This window comes from Molothrus ater, chromosome 34 (assembly GCF_012460135.2).
Source record: "Molothrus ater isolate BHLD 08-10-18 breed brown headed cowbird chromosome 34, BPBGC_Mater_1.1, whole genome shotgun sequence".
Lineage (NCBI taxonomy): Eukaryota > Metazoa > Chordata > Aves > Passeriformes > Icteridae > Molothrus > Molothrus ater.
The window spans coordinates 307289-324897 of NC_071661.1; the positions used below are offsets into that span (position 1 = coordinate 307289).

Here is a 17609-nt window from a genome sequence, read left to right on the forward strand (position 1 = left end):
GATGCAGTCTTCATTCAGATAAAAATACAGTTTTTTCTAGAGATTTGACTGGCTAGATTAGGTTTGGCCTAAATAATGGCAGAAGGCCAACTAGTGCTGTGATAACTTTAGAGTGAGTTTTAAAAGTGACATGCTTCAGGAAGTACGGAAAAATAAGGAAAAAGGAACTTGTAGTAAAGGCACTATGGAGTCCTTACAAGAGTAGGACTCTGCAGGAAAGAAGGAACTGACTTGGAAGATTTAGAAGCAGAGAATGGAAAGGGACCATCAAGAAAAATTAGATGTTAACTGGTGCTCAGCAAAAAAAAAAAAAGATCATCTGAATTTGTAAAAATGTGCCTGTGTCTATATTCGGATGATGTCAAGGTAGAAGCTTCTGTAATTAAATTAGTTTTAATTAAAAATCAATATACAGCATAAGCTTTAAACTTTAAACTCCCAAATTTGGGAAAACTTGTGACGCTTTTTGCCTGTGTAGATGTTCTGTAGGTATATTTTTTCCTCTGTTTCTCTGTGTGTTTTTGCCGTGGTGATTTTCACAGCATAAAAAGAGAGCTTGCTCCCAGGAACATTTGATGCTATGGCTGCTTGAGTCCATATGGAAAAAAGATGGAAAAAGAAACTGGAACTAAGGCTCAGTAGTTTGCCTGGCCTCTCCTGTATCTGTCTGCCACAGGGAGGCACCCTTCTCTTCAGCTTGTGCCTTCTCTGCTGCTCTCCAAAATATTTATCTTCATGGTCCCTTGGTGTTCTAAAATCCTTGGAGTTTGTATCAGTCATAGGGATATTCATTTTGCAATGAGAAACTGAGTTAAAATGCCAATATCCTTATAGTGATACACTTTTCTTTTAGCATCTCTGAAATCAGCAATCCCTCTCACTCCAAATAAATCCCCAAAACTCCAGCAGTGTCCCCAAGAAAAACTGCCTGCCATCATAAAGGGAAGTCTGTGTATGCTGAATGAAAATCACAGTTGATTACTTAGGCTTAAGTTTAACATTCTATATGCAAATAAAAAACTGCTCAAGTACATAGAATGGGTTTGTTTCCATAGTTTTGGTGTTTACAGTCCAGGATGTGAATATATTAGAAGTATTAAGACAATTTTTAAAATTTCTTTATCTTTTTTTTGAAGCATGGAATAAAATTGATTATAGGGAGCTTAGTTTGTAGTCTGAAATATTGATAGTTGTCAGAGGCTCACTTTAATTTCTTTTTTTTTCTTTCTTTTATTCTTTCTTCTTCAAAGGTATTGTGAGAAAATATTCTAATATCTGTCTCCTAATCCATCTATCCTAATGCATTAGAAGTTATGCAGTTCAATTTCCAGCTGGTGTAATACTTATATTGTGCAAGGAGGTTCTTCTAGAGGAAATTTCATCAGCTATTGTTCAGTCTTTTGCATTGCTTTAATGAAAAAAATAGGCTAAGATTCATTATTATGCTAGATTTTTATTGTTGCATTTTAAGTTCTATTCTTTTTCCTCTCCTGAGGAAATAAAGCCCATCATTTTGGTTGCAAAGCTCTGTGAGGAGATTGAAGCAGTGCACTCTGATGGGAAACTGTAGGGCTCTTACTTTTTATTACATTTGAAAATGAAACTGATATACTTCAAGCAGTATCACTATGTGCCTTCAAAATCCAGTAGCCAAAACTATCCCAGAAGTCATTGCAGGGCTGAGTGTGGAAGTAGGAGCATAGATGGGAAACATCCTTGTCAATTTTGGGATTATTTTAGCACAAGCTAAATTGAGGGAACCTCATGATATATAAGTAATGAGAAAAATCCTTGTTTTGTACTAATGTTATGCTGCAGTGACAATTGAAGTAAATGTTAATCCTGTGAGGGTGGGAAATTAAGTATTGGAAAATAAGCTATGAAGTGTCAACACAGAATTAAGGTTGATGTTGGCTTTTTAAGACCAGCCCTGTGTGATCCATTGCTTTTTCTTTTTTTCATTGACATCTTAATTGGAAAAATAGATGGTTTCAAAATTATGAACTATTTATGGTGTGTATAAAAGGAGCCATGATCATACTCAGTTGAAACTTCCCAGCAGAAAGCTCTCCTCGTCCCTCATTTTCCTAGAAGATAGTGAAACTTTCACTTACAAAACTCTTTAACTTAAATGGATGTTCTGGAGCCCTGGAAGTTTGGCTCATTTTTAGAGGGTGTCATTACAAGGATGTATTAAAACTTATTAATTTCTACCTTTTAGCAACAGGTCCTTGAAAATCACAAATTACATCATATGTGGCTGGAGCAAAGATGAATATTTTCAAATTAAAAATGCAAAAGTGAATTTTCATATTAGGAACCACAGCAGTCTGCACTCAGGCAACAGTGGGTTTTTAGGGTTTTCAATGACAGGGATTCCCAGTCAGTGGGAGCTGTAGGTAAGTCAGCTTTTCAGAACCCACTGAGAAGATATTCAGGAGATGTCTGTATTCACAACTGGGACCAGATTTTCTGAACCCAGCTCTTGTTTAGGTGTCTGTAGACATTGCTGGGTTTCCTGGAGTTTGGTGTGTTGAGGGTGGTGAGAGCTTCCAGCTTCCAGCTGCAGATCATTTCTGGAAATCTGACCTTATTTCAGTGTCCCAATATGTTCTACTTGGTTCAAAAACTCTGGCTTCATGCATCTCTATATAGATGATACGAGAGATAATAGTTTTTTTAAATGGCCCTCACTTTTCCTGAGAAGTTGTTAAAAACTATATTTTAGAAATAAAGGTAGAATTTGGACCTTCTAGTGCCCTATTTTAACAGTGATAACACACTTTTTACCAAGAGCCAAAATCATTCAGCATAAGGTCCTACACCTGGGAGGGTTGCAAGGCCATGGCTGATGGGCCCCCAGGGCCATTGCTGAGCAAGGCTCCCCAGGGACTCCTTGCAGCAGATCCTTGAGGCCACTGGGATGTGGGCTAGGGGGGGATGCTGAGGGCAGCACAAGGGGCTGACAGTGCCCAGCCTGGCTGGGGCTGTGCCAGGAGGCCCCAGGGCCTCAGGACAAGGTGTCTCCTCCCAGCCCTTGCTGGCACAGACCCTGCTGTGCCCCAGGCCACCAAGACTTGGCTTCTCTTTGTCCCCACCTGTCATCACTGCCTGCAGTTCTCTGCTCTGCCTGGGGCCTGGGGACACTTGCTCAGTCGTGTCCCTCTCTGGGACCCATTAAAAGTCCAAGAAAGTTTGGAGTTGGATTCTGCCTTGGAGTTCTGGAGAGGTTTCTTCAGCTCCCTCTCAGGGACTGATGTCCAGGGCCTGAGCACAAAGCCCCAGAGGCTGATTAAAGTCCTTGTGCTGTGTCTGTGCTGCTGAGCTGGGCTGGGCTCCTGGCACAGAGGCAGCTCCTGGTCACCAAGAAGAGCTTCAAAAGCACATTTCTCTTGATGAGCAGCTCTTGTGCCAGCCCAGCAGGGCTGGGGCACTGCCTGCAGCCAGCGCGGGCACAGCACAGAGGCACAGAGAGCTTCAATCAGTCAGGGCTGGGAAGGGGCTGAGAAGTGCCTGGGGCACAGTCACTGCCAGCCCTTGGCACAGGAACCTCTGGCTGCAGGACAGTGCAGCTGCAGCTCCTGGAGCCATCTCCTGCAGCTGGAACATGCCAATGCCTGCAGAGCCTGTGAGTACATTCTCTGATTGTCTCTTGTGCAGAGCAGCCAGGGGTGCCCAGGGCTGTCCTGCAGAGCAGGGTCCTGCAGCCCAGGGCGCTGTGCTGAGGCAGGGTCTCTGCTGCCTGCCAGGGACAGCTCTCAGCCAGCCCTGGCAGCTGCTCCCAGCGCTGGGCAGAAGCTCTGGGGGGAAGGAGCCGCCCTGAGCAGGGCAGGGGCTGCTGCTGAGAGGGGCTGGGTGGGGCAGGGCTGCTCCCAGCTCCAGACCAGCCTGGGCACAGCTCCGCAGGGCACTTCCCAAAGAAGGTAAGCCTGGGATTGCTGGAAAGATCAGGAGCTTTCCTGAGACTGTTTTCCATTTCCTGCTTGGAGAAGGATGGGAACATTGGGCAAAAAGATTTTTTTTATTTTATACAATTTTCATATATTTGTAGCTCTACAAATTACTATTACATAGTTATAAATCTATATTCCTTTTTTAGGTCTATTAAACTCTTAATGAACTCTATTACTATTATATACATCTATAACTATAATCTTTTATTAACTTTATTATTTTCCCTAACCTTTTTCTTTGATTTTAGAAAAATAAGCTGACTATCTAAATGCATTCCTGAAATACATATAGTATAAAATACATATAGTATCCTGTATCGTCTTATTATCAGGAAGAGGACCTACAAGAAGAACATTTTGATTTTTGACCAGAATGTGAGCAGTCATAACAAAAAGTGAAGGCAAAGAAGCCCTTGGACCTACTCCAATGGATTGAGCCAGGGCCGTGTAACTGGGGTAAGTGAATCTCCTATTGGATGTTCCTGTTAAATATCCTAATTAATCAACCTTAATAAATTGTTGAAATCAGGCCCCAGGTGTGCCCCATCCCCACTGGGACACCTGACAGCTTCCAATTAATGTCTGGTTTTTACTTTACTGTTCTAACACTGTTGCAAGGGAATTTTTTTCTCTTTTAATTATAAAAAACAAGGGGATGAGAGAAGTAGAACAGGAATTGTAATCCAAGAATCCCAGGACATTCTGAGTTGAAAGGGACACACAGGATCATCAAAGGAATGTTTGATCTTTTACAGGGACTGCAGAACTGTAAATTAAGTTGATCAGTCTCTCTGCTGGGAGTCTCCCAAAGGGCCCTCAGCCACTCCTCAGCCCGGCACAGCAGCAGCATCACCTTTGCAGGGCCCAGCAGGGCTCTCCTGAGCTGCCCTTGCCCAGCTGCACACAGAGCCTGCCCCAGCCAGGGCCCTGCACACAGGCAGGTTTCTGTAGGGCCCCAGCCAGGGCACGCAGGCTGGGATGGGCTCTGTGAGCGCTGGCAGGGACAAGGCTCCTCTCAGCAGGGAATGTCCAGGCCCAGGGAGATGCTCAGGGAAGCAGAGGGGGCTGGAGAGAGCAGGGCTGGGGCAGGAGGGCACTGTTGGTGTGTGGGAGGTGCCGGGCACAGCTGGGCACGGGAACACTGTCCTGAGTGCCCGGCTGTCTCTGCCCTGCCCTCTCAGGCACAGCACCACAACATCTGCTCTTGGTTCTGCCCTGCCCTGACATTGGCACTGTTATCTGCTGCTCTCAGGGAGGCTCTGGCATCTGCAGCAGCTGAGTCAGGCACTGCCCTTGGCATTCCTGCCAGGCAGGGCTGTCCATGGGAATGGGGTGTCCAAGCTCCCCTGGCACCTGTGGGGCTGTGGGCAAAGCAGTCCATGGGAAAGGGGAATGAGCTGAGCCCCCTCCCTGAGATCCCATCATGGGCACAGCCAGGGATCTCCTTGCTGTGCCCTGCCAGGCTCTGAGCTGCCCTCCTGGGTGCAGATCTGTGCCAGAGCCTCTGGGAGTTCCCTGAATGTCCCACGGGGAAGGGCAGAGCTGCCACAGCTGAGGAAATGCTGCTGGGTTTGCCCAGGGAGCCGTGAGTGTCCTTGGCACAAGGGGGTGCTGAGACCTTGCCCAGAGACCTTGAGAGAGGGTGAGACATTCAGGGATCCCTCTGCTCTGGGCAGGGTCTGGTTTATCCCAGGGTGACCCAGGAGTGTGACTGTGCTCTGATTGCAGCCAAAGGTGCAAAGCCAGGGCAGCTGGGAACAAGCCCATCCAGCCCCTCACCTTCCCTGAGCCACAGGGAATCCTTTGCCTCTCCCATCTCTCAGTGGCAAACTCTGAGTGCAGCAGAAATGCTGGGGATTTGTGACCTCAGAGAGCCAGGAATGGTGTGTGGGTAGGAAAACAGTTTCTAAAACCAACTTGTGCCATCCATTTCCTTTAGAACTAGGAGTGCAGATGCTACCAAGCCTGTCTGCATTAGGAGTGATTCCCCTGACAAATCCTGAATATCCAGCCTTGTTCCTCTGCCCCATGGCCACAAATCCAGGGCAGTGGGGCAGGGATGGCTCCTCAAGAGCCCCCATGCACAGGCCTGGCTGCTCCTGGCACCCTCAGCCAGCACAACTGGAGCTCAGGCAGGGACCTGGGTGAAGGTTTTCCCAGAGCAGGAACAAGGCTGGGTGAGTCCCAGCGGGGCAGTCTGCAGGGAATGGCCCAGGTTTGGCTCCAAGCAGCCTCTCCTGACTTGTCACTGTCCTTTCCCCATGAACAGGTGCCCATGTGCAGCCGCAGCAAATGTCCAACAGCAGCTCCATCAGGCACTTCCTCCTGCTGGCATTGGCAGACACGCAGCAGCTGCGGCTCCTGCACTTCTGCCTCTTGCTGGGCATCTCCCTGGCTGCCCTCCTGGGCAACGGCCTCATCATCAGCGCCGTAGCCTGCGGCCACCACCTGCACACGCCCATGTTCTTCTTCCTGCTCAACCTGGCCCTTGCTGACCTGGGCTCCATCTGCACCACTGTCCCCAAAGCCATGCACAATTCCCTCTGGGACACCAGCAACATCTCCTACACTGGATGTGCTGCTCAGCTCTTTTATTTTGGATATTTCATCTCAGCAGAGTATTTCCTGCTGACCGTGATGTGCTACGACCGCTACGTGTCCATCTGCAAACCCCTGCGCTACGGGACCCTCCTGGGCAGCAGAGCTTGTGCCCACATGGCAGCAGCTGCCTGGGCCAGTGCCTTTCTCTATTCACTGCTGCACACAGCCAATACATTTTCCCTGCCCCTGTGCCATGGCAATGCCCTGGGCCAGTTCTTCTGTGAAATCCCACAGATCCTCAAGCTATCCTGCACCAAATCCTACCTCAGGGAACTTGGGCTTCTTGCTGTTAGTGGCTGTTTGGTATTTGGCTGTTTTGTGTTCATTGTTTTCTCCTATGTGCAGATCTTCAGGGCTGTGCTGAGGATCCCCTCTGAGCAGGGACGGCACAAAGCCTTTTCCACCTGCCTCCCTCACCTGGCTGTGGTCTCGCTCTTTGTCAGCACCTCTTTTTTGACCTACCTGAAGCCCCCCTCCATCTCCTCCCCATCCCTGGATCTGGCCCTGTCAGTTCTGTACTCAGTGGTGCCTCCAGCCCTGACCCCCCTCATCTACAGCCTGAGGAACCAGGAGCTCAAGGCTGCAGTGAGGAGACTGATGACTGGATGCTTTCAGGAACATTAAACTGCTGGCCAATTTCTGCATATGACTTGTAATAAAAGTAATTTTTGATACTTCGAGTTGGTTTGGTTGTGGCCTTTTTTTTATGTGGCAATATTTTTCTTTTGTTTTAGTTTTCTCATATTGTCCACAAAGAAAGGTCATTGTTTGTGCCATTTCTCATTTTGTTTCTCCCTACCTTCCCTGTGGCCACAGACTGTGCCAATGTGGGGCTGCGCTCTTGGTGACTTTAAAGGAACTAAAGGATCTTCCAGCAAAGTTTGCTCCAGAGATTCTCCTTGTTGTCAGCTGCCGCCAGCCTGGTAATAATTAGCATTGACTCCATGATTCTAAAAGGCTGATCAATCACTTTATTATATTATCTTATAATATTATAGTTCTTAATAAAGTTATCCCCTTACAAGCAGTCCAATACAGCATTGACCGAATTGGTCAATGAATCTAAAACACTATTACTAGTGTCTAAATAAGAAATCACCATTTAGTAAATATATCTCTAAAACACATTCTACATATGCACAATAAGTATAACAACTAAAAATAAAAATAATTTCTTACACTTTTCTCCAACCTTCTCACAACCTTCCCCAAGAAAATACCAAAGAAAGTCATGTCTGCTGCTCTCTATAGAGAGAGCTGTGGCTATACTGCTTTTGTTCCCTTCTCTGGAGCTGCAGCAGCAATGTCTGTGTGCAGAGCTGGGGGCAGATCAGTGCTGGCACAGCAGCTCTGCTCCTACTGGCCACACCATTCCTGATCCAGGCCAGGAGCCATTGGCCTTCTTGGCCACCTGGGCACACTGCTGCCTCATGTCCAGCCTGCTGTCCATCACTCCCTGCAGGTCCCTTTCTGCCTGGCTGCTCTCCAGCCACTCTGTCCCCCACCTGTAGTGCTGCAGGGGTTGTTGTGGCCAAAGTGCAGGACCCGGCACTTGGATTTGTTAAACTTCTTGTTGGATTTGGGCCCTGGATCCAGCCTGTCCAGGTTCCTCTGCAGAGCACTCCTACCCTCCAGCAGATCAACACTCACATCCAGCTTGGTGACATTTGCGAAGATGTCCTTGGTTCCATGGGGCCCCTCAGTGTCACAATGGCCTCTTGGTTACACCAGGCCCTGCACTGTCACACTGGTCTCCTTGGTTCCTTGAGGCCCCCAAATGTGACAATGGTCTCCTTGGTTCCATGGAGCTTCACAGTGTCACAATATTCTCATTGGTGCTGCAGTTTCCCAGTGGTCCCCTTGGTTCCATGTGGCCCCAGGGTGTCACAATGGCCCCATGGTCATATGAGGTCCCACACTGTCACCATGGTCTCTGTGGTTCCACAAGTCCCCTCAGTGTCACAGTGGACTCCTTATTTCCATGAGGCCACACAGTGTCACAGCATTATTCCAGATTCCTTGAGGCCCCATCGTGTCACAGTGGCCCCTTGGTTACACAGGATCCTGCAGTGTCACAATGTCCCCTTGGTGCCATGAGGCCCCGCAGTGTCAGAACGGCCCCTTGGTTCCACTGGGCCCTGCAGTCTCCCAATGGTCTCCTTGGTTTTGCAGTGTCAAAATGGTGAAACCCCTTGGTTACACGAGGCCCTGCAGTGTCACAATGGCCTCTGTGGTTCCACGACGGCCCAGAGTGTCACGGGGCACTCCCTGGGTCCATTTGGCCCCACAGCACCACCATGGACCCCTGGTTCTGTGGGGCTGCACGGTGTCACCATGGTCCTCTTAGTTCCACGAGGCCCTGCAGTGTCACAATGGCCCCAGAGGGTCCCAATCATGACAGAATGACAGAATCAAATAGGCTGGAAAAGACCTTTGGGATCATCAAGTCCCACCAATGCCCTGATACTGCCTTGTCACCCAGACCATGCCACTAAGTGCCACTGGAGAGGGACAGTGACTCTGCCACCTCCCCCCGGCCAGCCCATTCCAGGTCCCACTCACCCCTTCTGTGAAGAACTCCTTCCTATTGTCCAGCCTGAACCTCCCCTGGGGCAGCTTAAGGCTGGGTCTTCTTGTCCTGCCCTCCAGCAGATCCACACTCACACCCAGCTTGGTGCCATCTGCAGTTTGTGAATGCTGGACTCGATCCCCTCACCCAGATCATCAGTGAAGATATTAAACAGGACTGGGCCCAGCACAGATCCCTGGGGACAGCCCCAGTGCCTGGACACCAGCTGGGTGCAGCACCATCCCCAACACTCTCTGGGCCCAGCCTCCAGCCAGCTCTTAAATCTCCCAGTGAGGAGGGAACCTGCCCAAGCCGTGGGCTGCAGCTTTTCCAGGGAATGCTGTTAGAGACAGAGTCAAAGGCTCTGCTGGAGTCAAGGCATACAACATCCACAGCCTTTCCCCCATCCACAGGTGGGTCACCTGGGCATAAAAGGAGACCAGGCTGGTCAGGCAGGACCTGCCACCCCTAAATCCACTGAGCTGGCTGGCTCTGATCCCTGGGCCATCCTGTGGGTGCCCTGTGATGGCACTCAAGGTGATCTGTTCCATAACCTTGCTGGGCACCCAGGTCAGGCTGACAGGCCTGGAGTTCCCCAAATCCTCCTTCCAGCCCTTCCTGGGGATGGGCTCACACTGGCACCTCCAGTGCTCTGGGACCTCCCTGCTGAACCAGGAGTGATGGTAAATGATGGAGAGCAGCTTGGGGAGCTCATCCACAGCTCCCTCATCCCCCTGGGATGGATCCTATCTGATCCCATACACCTGTGAGCATCTGAGTGGCTCAGCAGGTCCCCAACTGCTTCCTCCTCGATTCCAGGGAGCTGTTCTGCTCCCTGTGCCCATCTACCAGCTCAGGAGAACACTTGTCCTGACGTAAACCTGTCCTAATACTGAAAATTGAGACAAACAAGGTGTTAAGTAGCTCAGACTTTTCCTTATCTTAAGGTATTTTATTTCCCACTTCATCCCATGAAGAGTAGAGGTTCTCCTTCTCCCTCCTTTTGCTATAAATTTTTTTATAAAAACATATTTATTTTTTTACAGAAGCTGATAGGTTAAGCTCTGATTGAGTTTTCAACTCTCAACTTTTCTTTCTGCATAACCTAATGACATCCTTAAACACTTCCTGAGTTATCAGGCCATTTTCCCCTTGACTTCCCACAAAAGCTCCATGGGCAGCCAGGACAGTCATTTTCATCACCAGCTCATCTTTTGCCACACTGGGACAGGCTGCTCCTTCCCCCTTAAGATTACTTTTTTCAACTGTGTCCATCCTTCCCAGCCCTCTTTGTTTTTAAGGGCTGTTTCCCTTAAAAAATCAGTGCCCAATTTGGTACACCCCAGATCTTCATCCTAAACAGGCCAAAGTCTGCCCTTCCTAATTCCAGTATGGGAGTTTTATTGCTGCCCCTCCTTCTTTCACAGAACATTGAAAACTTGATTATTTCATGGTCACTGTGCCCCAGGCCGCCTCTGAGCCCCACATCTGCCCCCAGCCCTTCTCTGTTTGTGAACAGCAGCAGACAGAGCTTTCCTTGGCAGTGGGAGTGTTACCAAAAATTCAGTGAAACAGAAAACTCCTTAACCCCAGTGTAGCATTAAGAAGCAGCATTCTTTATTCAGCTGGATGCACGGGGGAGAGCTCCTCTCAAAGCCATGCATGCTGAGTACAGGAAAGTTTCTGTTTATTTTCTGTATTTTGCACACATATTCATTGAATGTCTTGGACTAAACATACAGATGATAATCATTTCCCCAAAATCATTAGCATATTCCCCCTTCCCCTGTACCCATGTGTTCTTGTGTCCTGGGGGTCTCTCTGGTGGTCCCTGGTGGTCGTGGACCCCAATGTTCCAGTGGGCCTGGCTGAGCTGGCAGGACACTGAGGCTGCTGAACTTCCAGTTCCCCTTCTCACACAATGGGCCTTCTGTGGTTTCCATAGGCCTGGGGATGTGGAGAACAAGCTCCAGGTGTCAGCTCAGCTGGTGTAGGCAATTGATCATCTGGTAACATGAGGTCACAGAGTGGGCTATGACATCACAGAGTGGGATATATGAGGTCATGGAGAAGCACCACAGACTGCCTCTGTGACATCAGGGAGCCAACTGTGCCATCACAGAGCCAGCTGTGACATCACAGAGCAGACTATGACATCACAGATTTGGCTGTGACATCAGAGACCAGCTGTGTGACAGTAGAGAAGGGGCTGTGAGCTCACAGAGCAGGCTGTGACATCCCAGAGGGGCTGTGTGACATCCCAGCAGGGCTGTGTCAGGTCACTGGGTTGGTCACTCGGCCCCAGCTCCCCCTCACAGTTTCTCCCAACAAGTCCAATGCTGTTCATGCCCAGCGGGGTCCCTGCCCCCCGGATCCCCCCGGCCCACCTGGAGCCACAGCCTCCACCAAAGGATGTTCCACAGGATCCACCCCAGAGCCTGACATGGGGACAAGGGGCCAGGGCTGTGTGACCAGGACGTCAAGGACGGGGATTATCCAGGTCACTGTGGCCTGGCTTGGGTTGCCCAGGGCAGGAAAGATGTCTGGCAGCTGGAGCAGGGTCTGGGAAGGGCCTCCAAGGTGAGGCTGGAGCCCCTGGGCTGTGAGCAGAGGCTGAGGGAGCTGGGCTTGTCCAGCCCAGAGCAGGGAAGGCTGAGGGGCTCCTCATCCCAGCCTGGCAGTGCCAGCGAGGAGGGGATGGAGAACACAGAGCCAGGCTCTTCACCGGGGGCCTGGTGGGAGACAAAAGCCAATGGGTGGAAGGGGAAAGAGGGGAGATCAGCCAGGACAGGAGGAGATGAAATGAGTCAGGCTGGTTTCAGCATTTCCTCAACACCAAGAGCAGCCTGACCTCCCTTCTCCATCCACCACTGACAGCTTTGCAAATCAGGAATTGTTGGAGCTGTTTTGCCCCCACTCCAGGATGAGTATTCTGATACAAGAATCTAATTGTGTTTGTATCTATCACAGAGACACGTTTGTCAAAAATTACTTTTAGTATGGAAATCCCTTGTGGATGGTGGACTCATCAGACGCTGCTGGGACGTTGCTCATAGCTCAGGGAAGAGCGTGATTGTTATTAAATTGTGTCCTGTTCAACCATGGTCTGTTGGCCATGAAGAGAAACTTTCTGTGCCTCTGAGTCTCACCAGTTCCTGATCCCCAAAGGACACAAACCTGATGAGTTGTGGTTCCCACTCCAGTGGTGGCACTTGGACCTCCCTCCATCCCCAGAGCAGAGCTCCCTTGTCCCAGAGAGTCCCTGGCAATGCAGGGATGAAGGAAACAGGACAGGCTGTGGGGATCAGGGGCATAGCACAGCCAGGGAGAAGAATGACTTTTGCATTTGATGGATCTGTGCCTTCCCTTGGCTTTGTTGGCTGACAAGAAATGAACATCCCTCTGTGTCTCGGGCAGCTCCTTCTCCAAGGAAAGCGGGTGGGAGCTGGAGCCAAGGAGCTGAAAGCTGAAGGTGCACCCTGGGCTGGAGGCAGCTCAGATTTGCACAAGGCTGCTCTGAGTGCCAGGGCTTGGATGGGGGAAATGGTGGGGTGGGGACAGGGACAGAGTCTGATTGATTGTCAGCCATGAAGGGTCTGGATTTTCATATCTAGTCCAATTGCATGGGGAGGTACTTGGATTCAGTGTCAATTGGAGATTGCACATGTCAATGAATTAACAAGGGAAAAAACCTAAAGAGGACCTAAAAATGTTTTCTCACTGTTTTTTTAAATATATTGCATTCACTTTGGATATACTACTGAGATCTGTCTAATTAACCACAAAGGACTTGAAAATTAAAATCAAATGATTCCCAGAGGCTTGGCTTGTTAAGGTGTTCTGAATGTTCATGAGCCCTGGGACACTGAATTCCTGCACTGAAGAGCTGAAGGCTGAACAAGCCTCTGCAGCAGTGAAATTCAGCAGCAGCCTCCAAGTTGCTGAGGATGTCAGCAGCCCCCAGTGAGGCCATCCCTGCCCAGAGACCGTGGGGGAATGGGCAGACAAGGAGAGCGTCCCTGGGGCTGGGGCAGCACAACTCAGAGGCACCAGCAGCTCCAGCTGGGCAATGGAGTGTGGAATGTGGCTGGGAAAGCCCTTCCTGGGCTGGGCCAAGCAGGACACACAAGCCCTGACCCAAATCCACTAAAAAACTCTCTCAAGGAGACATTTAAAAGGAATTACAATTGTTTGTGTACACTGAGTTGGACACACTGGAGAAATATCAGCAAGAGATTCTCAGGAGCTCTAAACAACAAAACAGGAACCTTACTGGTAACTTTAGACTATCAGCGAAACTTTGGCAAAAGGTTTATTACAACATTCAATCAACAAGAAACATTTCTCGTAACATTAACTTTGCTCATTCAACTTCACAAACTCTAAGCCTGTTCCATTTTAAGTTATTCAAATTTTGAAGAAGAGGGAATAAGAAAAAGACAAATAAGATTTAGAGAAGCACTCACAGAGCTTCCAACTCCTGGATTCCAGCACTGTTCAGATGGAAGTTCCAAGAGGATGCAGGATCAAGATGTGTGCTTGCCTTGTGGTCAGCCTTCAATACCCCTTGGTCTCCCTGGGCCCTTCCCCCAGGTGGGGCTTGGGCTCATTTGGTCCCTCAGGAGCTGGGCTGGGGCTGCAGAGGTGGCTGTGGAGCATTGCCTGTGTTGTGCCAGGGACTGGCAGCCACTGCTGGGCTGGGATAGAGGCTCTGGGGGGATTGGTGTTCCAGGGCAGGGCACAGATGGACCTGCCCTTCCTCCCCCACATATGAAATGTTTTGAGCCAACAATCTCCTCCAATTTGTCACAACAGGCAATATTGGAGGTGGAACCCAAATTCTGGCCACGGGCACCTGGACTAAAAGTACTTTCCTTCCTTTTCTATAGGAAGGAAAGCACAGAGCCCCAGTGTTTGGAGAGCCTCAGTAGGCCAAGGCCAGCAAGACTTGTCAGGAATGGAAGATTTTGTCTGGGACCAGACTTTAGATATAGGGAATTGTTGAGGTGGAACCCCAATCTCAGCCATGGGCACCTGGAGAAGCAGGACTGTTCTTTTCCATAGGAAGGAAATCACGGAGCCTTCCCCAGTGTTTTTTGAGACAGATGCAAAGTGACCCTTGTAAAACCACTGCAAGACAGACTTGTCCTGGAATATTCCTATTGGAACGATCACTGGATATAAGGTGTTGTTGTTCTGTTTCTGGAGTCCCATACTGTTGTTATCAGATTTCTAAATCCCATCCCTCCTTGGTGTGTTCTTATGGCTGCAGATCGTCACAGCACAGATAGCTTCTTCTGCATCTTTCTCAGTTCAGGGCACCTCCAAGGCTCTCCCTGTCTGGTTAACCCGCCCCCTTTTATCCCAGTTATCTTCATTGGTCACAGCTGCAGCCCAATTAAGGACATCGCAGCTGCAGCCCATCAAGGACAACCGGGACCTCCCGGGGCAAAGCCTTTTTACAGATACTCAAATACAATACATTTCCTCTGTTATAATAAGGAAATTTGGAGGTGGAATCTCAGTTCTGGCCACGTGTGCCTGGAGGAGGAGGAGAGCTCTTTTCCATAGGAAGAAAAGCCCGGAGCCCCAGTGCTTCAGCAGCAGATGAGAAGAGACCCTCAACATGCCAGGGTCAGCTGGACCAGTCAGGCAGCCCCTGGGAGGCCAAACCAGCCAGATCTGTTCTGTGTTCCCCTGGTTTTGTGGGGCCCTACAGTGCCACAATGGTGCCTTGGATCCATGGGGCCCCGCTGTGCCATAATGGTGGCTTGATCCCATGGGGTCCAGCAGTGTCACGATGGCCTCTGGGTTCCAGAAGGCCCCGCAGTGTCACAATGGTCCCAAAGATTCCATGAGGCCTTGCAGTGTCACAATGGACCTTTGGACCCTGAGGGTTTGCAGTGTCACAATGGTCTCATTTGGCTCCACAGTGTCACAATGGACCATTGATGACAGGAGCCCCTTCTGTGTCACCCTGGAGCTTTGGTTCCATTCAGCCCTGCAGTGTCACAAAGGCCTCTTGGTTTCACAAGGCCCCACAGTATCACAATGGTCCTCCTTGTTCTGTGGGGACCCCCAGGGTCACAATGGTCTCACTGGTTCATGAGGCCTCACAGTGTCACAATGGTCTCCGTGATTCCATGAGTCCTGTTCGTGTCACATTGGTCTCCTTGGTTCCATGAGGCTGTGACGTGTCTTAATTGTGTCTCCATGATTCCATGAGGCCTTGCAAAGTCACAATGGACCTTTGGCTCCATGGGGTCTCGCAGTTTCACAATGGACCCTTGGTCCCATGACACCTCAAATTGCCTGTCCTTGCAGCTTTAGTCTGAAAGCAACCCTTGGATATCTGGGGAGTATTAGGGGTGGAATTCCATTTCAGCCATGGGTTCCTGGAAGGAAGGTTGGATCCCAGTGTTTCAAAGGCTGATTAGAGGCGGCCCCAAGGAGGCCAAGGCAAGCCAGACCTGTTGTCAGGGAAGAATCCTTGGATAGACAGAATTTAGGAGGCCAAACCAGACTTTTGTCTATGGGCATCTGGACAAGAAAGACAGTTATTTTCCATAGGAAGGAAAGTACAGAGCCCCAGTGTTTCAAAGGATAATGAGAGCTGGCCCTCAGGAAGCCAAGGGAACCTGGACAGGCCTGGAAGCTTTTGTCTGGGAGCCATCCTTGGATATAAGGAATTTTGGAGGTAGATCCTCAGTTTTGGCCATGGATGCCTGGACATAAAAGATGTTTTTTTTGCATGGGAAGAAAATGACAGGCCCCCTCTTTTTTGAAGGCAGATGAGAGTTGGCCCCCAAAAAACCAAGACCAGCTGGAGCTGTCTGTCCTGACAGGTGACATACGGGAATAATCCTTGGATATAATCAAATTTGGAGGAGGGATGCCAATTTCAGCCATGAACCCCTGGAGGACAAGGACAGTTCTTTCCCACAGGAAGGAAAGCAGACAACTCCAGGGCTTCAGTGGCTGATGAGAAGTGATCCTCAACATGCCAAGGTCAGCTGGACCGGTCAGGCAGCCCCCAGGAGGCCCAGCCAGCCAGACCTGTTCCATATTCTTGGATCCCTGGGGCCCTGCAGCACCACAATGGCCCCTTGCTTCCATGAGACCTTGCAGTTTCACAGTGGCTGCCTTGGTTCTATGAGGCCCTGTGGTGTCACAATGGCCCCTTGATTCCATGGGGACTCAGAGTGCCAGAATGGTCTCATTGGTCCATGAAGCCCTTCAGTGTCACAATGGTCTCTTTTGGTTCTGCAGTATCACAATGGCACCTTGGTTCCGTGAAGCCCTGAAGTACGGAATGGCCCCTTGGTTCCATTGGGCTCCTCCCTGCCACACGAGTTCCCAGTTCCACGGAGCCCTGCAGTGTCACAGTGCTCTCCTTGGTTCCATGGTGCCACACAGGGTCACAAGGGCCCCTCAGTTCTATAAGGCCCCATAGTGTCACAGCAGCCCCTTGCTCCCATGAGGCTGTGCCATGTCACAATGGTCTCATTGGTTCCACGAGGCCCTGCAGCTCCACAGTGGCCCTTGAAGTGTCACAATAGTCTCAGCAGGTTCCCCTGCTGGTTCACAATAGCCTCCTTGGTTCCATGATGCCCCATAGTATAACAATGGTATCCTTGGTTCCACAGTTAGAACGGCCCCATGGTCTCATGGAGCCCCACAGCCCCTTACAGAGCCCCAGGGCCCCTTGTGGAGCCCCACAGGGTCACTGTGATCCCCTTCATTCCATGAGGCCCTGCTGTGCTACAATGGCTCCTTGGTTCTATGAGGCCCTGTGGTGTCACAATGGCCCCTTGGTTCCAGTGGGTCCCTAAGTGTCATATCAGTCTCATTGGTTCTATGAGGCCCAGAATGTCACAATGGACTTTTTGTTCCATGAGCTTTTGTACTGCCAAAACCAGACAACAACAGTCTCCTTGGTTCCATGGTGTCACACTTGACCTTGGTTCCATGAGGACTCACAATGTCAGAAGGGGCTCCTTGGTTCCATGAGGCCCTGCAGAGCCCCTTGATTCAACGAGACCTCAAAGCGTCATCATGGCCTCCAGGATTCCATGAGGCCCCGCAGTGTCACAATGGACCTTTGGTTCCATGTGTTCCAGCACTGTTCCACAAATCCTTAGTTCCATGGGGCCCTGTAGTGTCACAATGGACTCCTTGGTGCCACACAGTGTGACAACTGCCCCTTGGCCTGCCAACGCTCCATGGTACCACAATGATTCCTTGCTTCCAAGAGGCCTTCTAGTGTCACAATGGCCCCTTGTTTCAATGAGGCCTTTGGTGTCACCATGGTCTCCATGATTCCATAAGGCCTCAAAGTGTCACAACAGACCATTGCTTTCATGGAGCCCCGCAGTGTCACTGTGGTCCCCTTGGCTCCACAAGGCCCTGCTGTGTCACAATGGACCTTTGGTTCCATGATGCCCCAGAGTGTCACAATGGTATCCTTGGTTCCTTGGACCCTTCAT

At 49.9% G+C, this 17609-nt stretch overlaps 1 protein-coding gene and 1 pseudogene across 1 annotated transcript; both read left to right on the forward strand.

Annotated features, from left to right (window-relative positions):
• LOC129047051 (zinc finger protein 135-like) overlaps positions 1-17609 on the forward strand; it is a 208199-nt pseudogene that overhangs the window by 166434 nt on the left and 24156 nt on the right.
• Positions 6246-7178, forward strand: LOC129047049 (olfactory receptor 14A16-like). The gene has a single exon (XM_054518109.1). It carries the CDS (start codon positions 6246-6248, stop codon positions 7176-7178), a length of 933 nt encoding a protein of 310 aa, XP_054374084.1.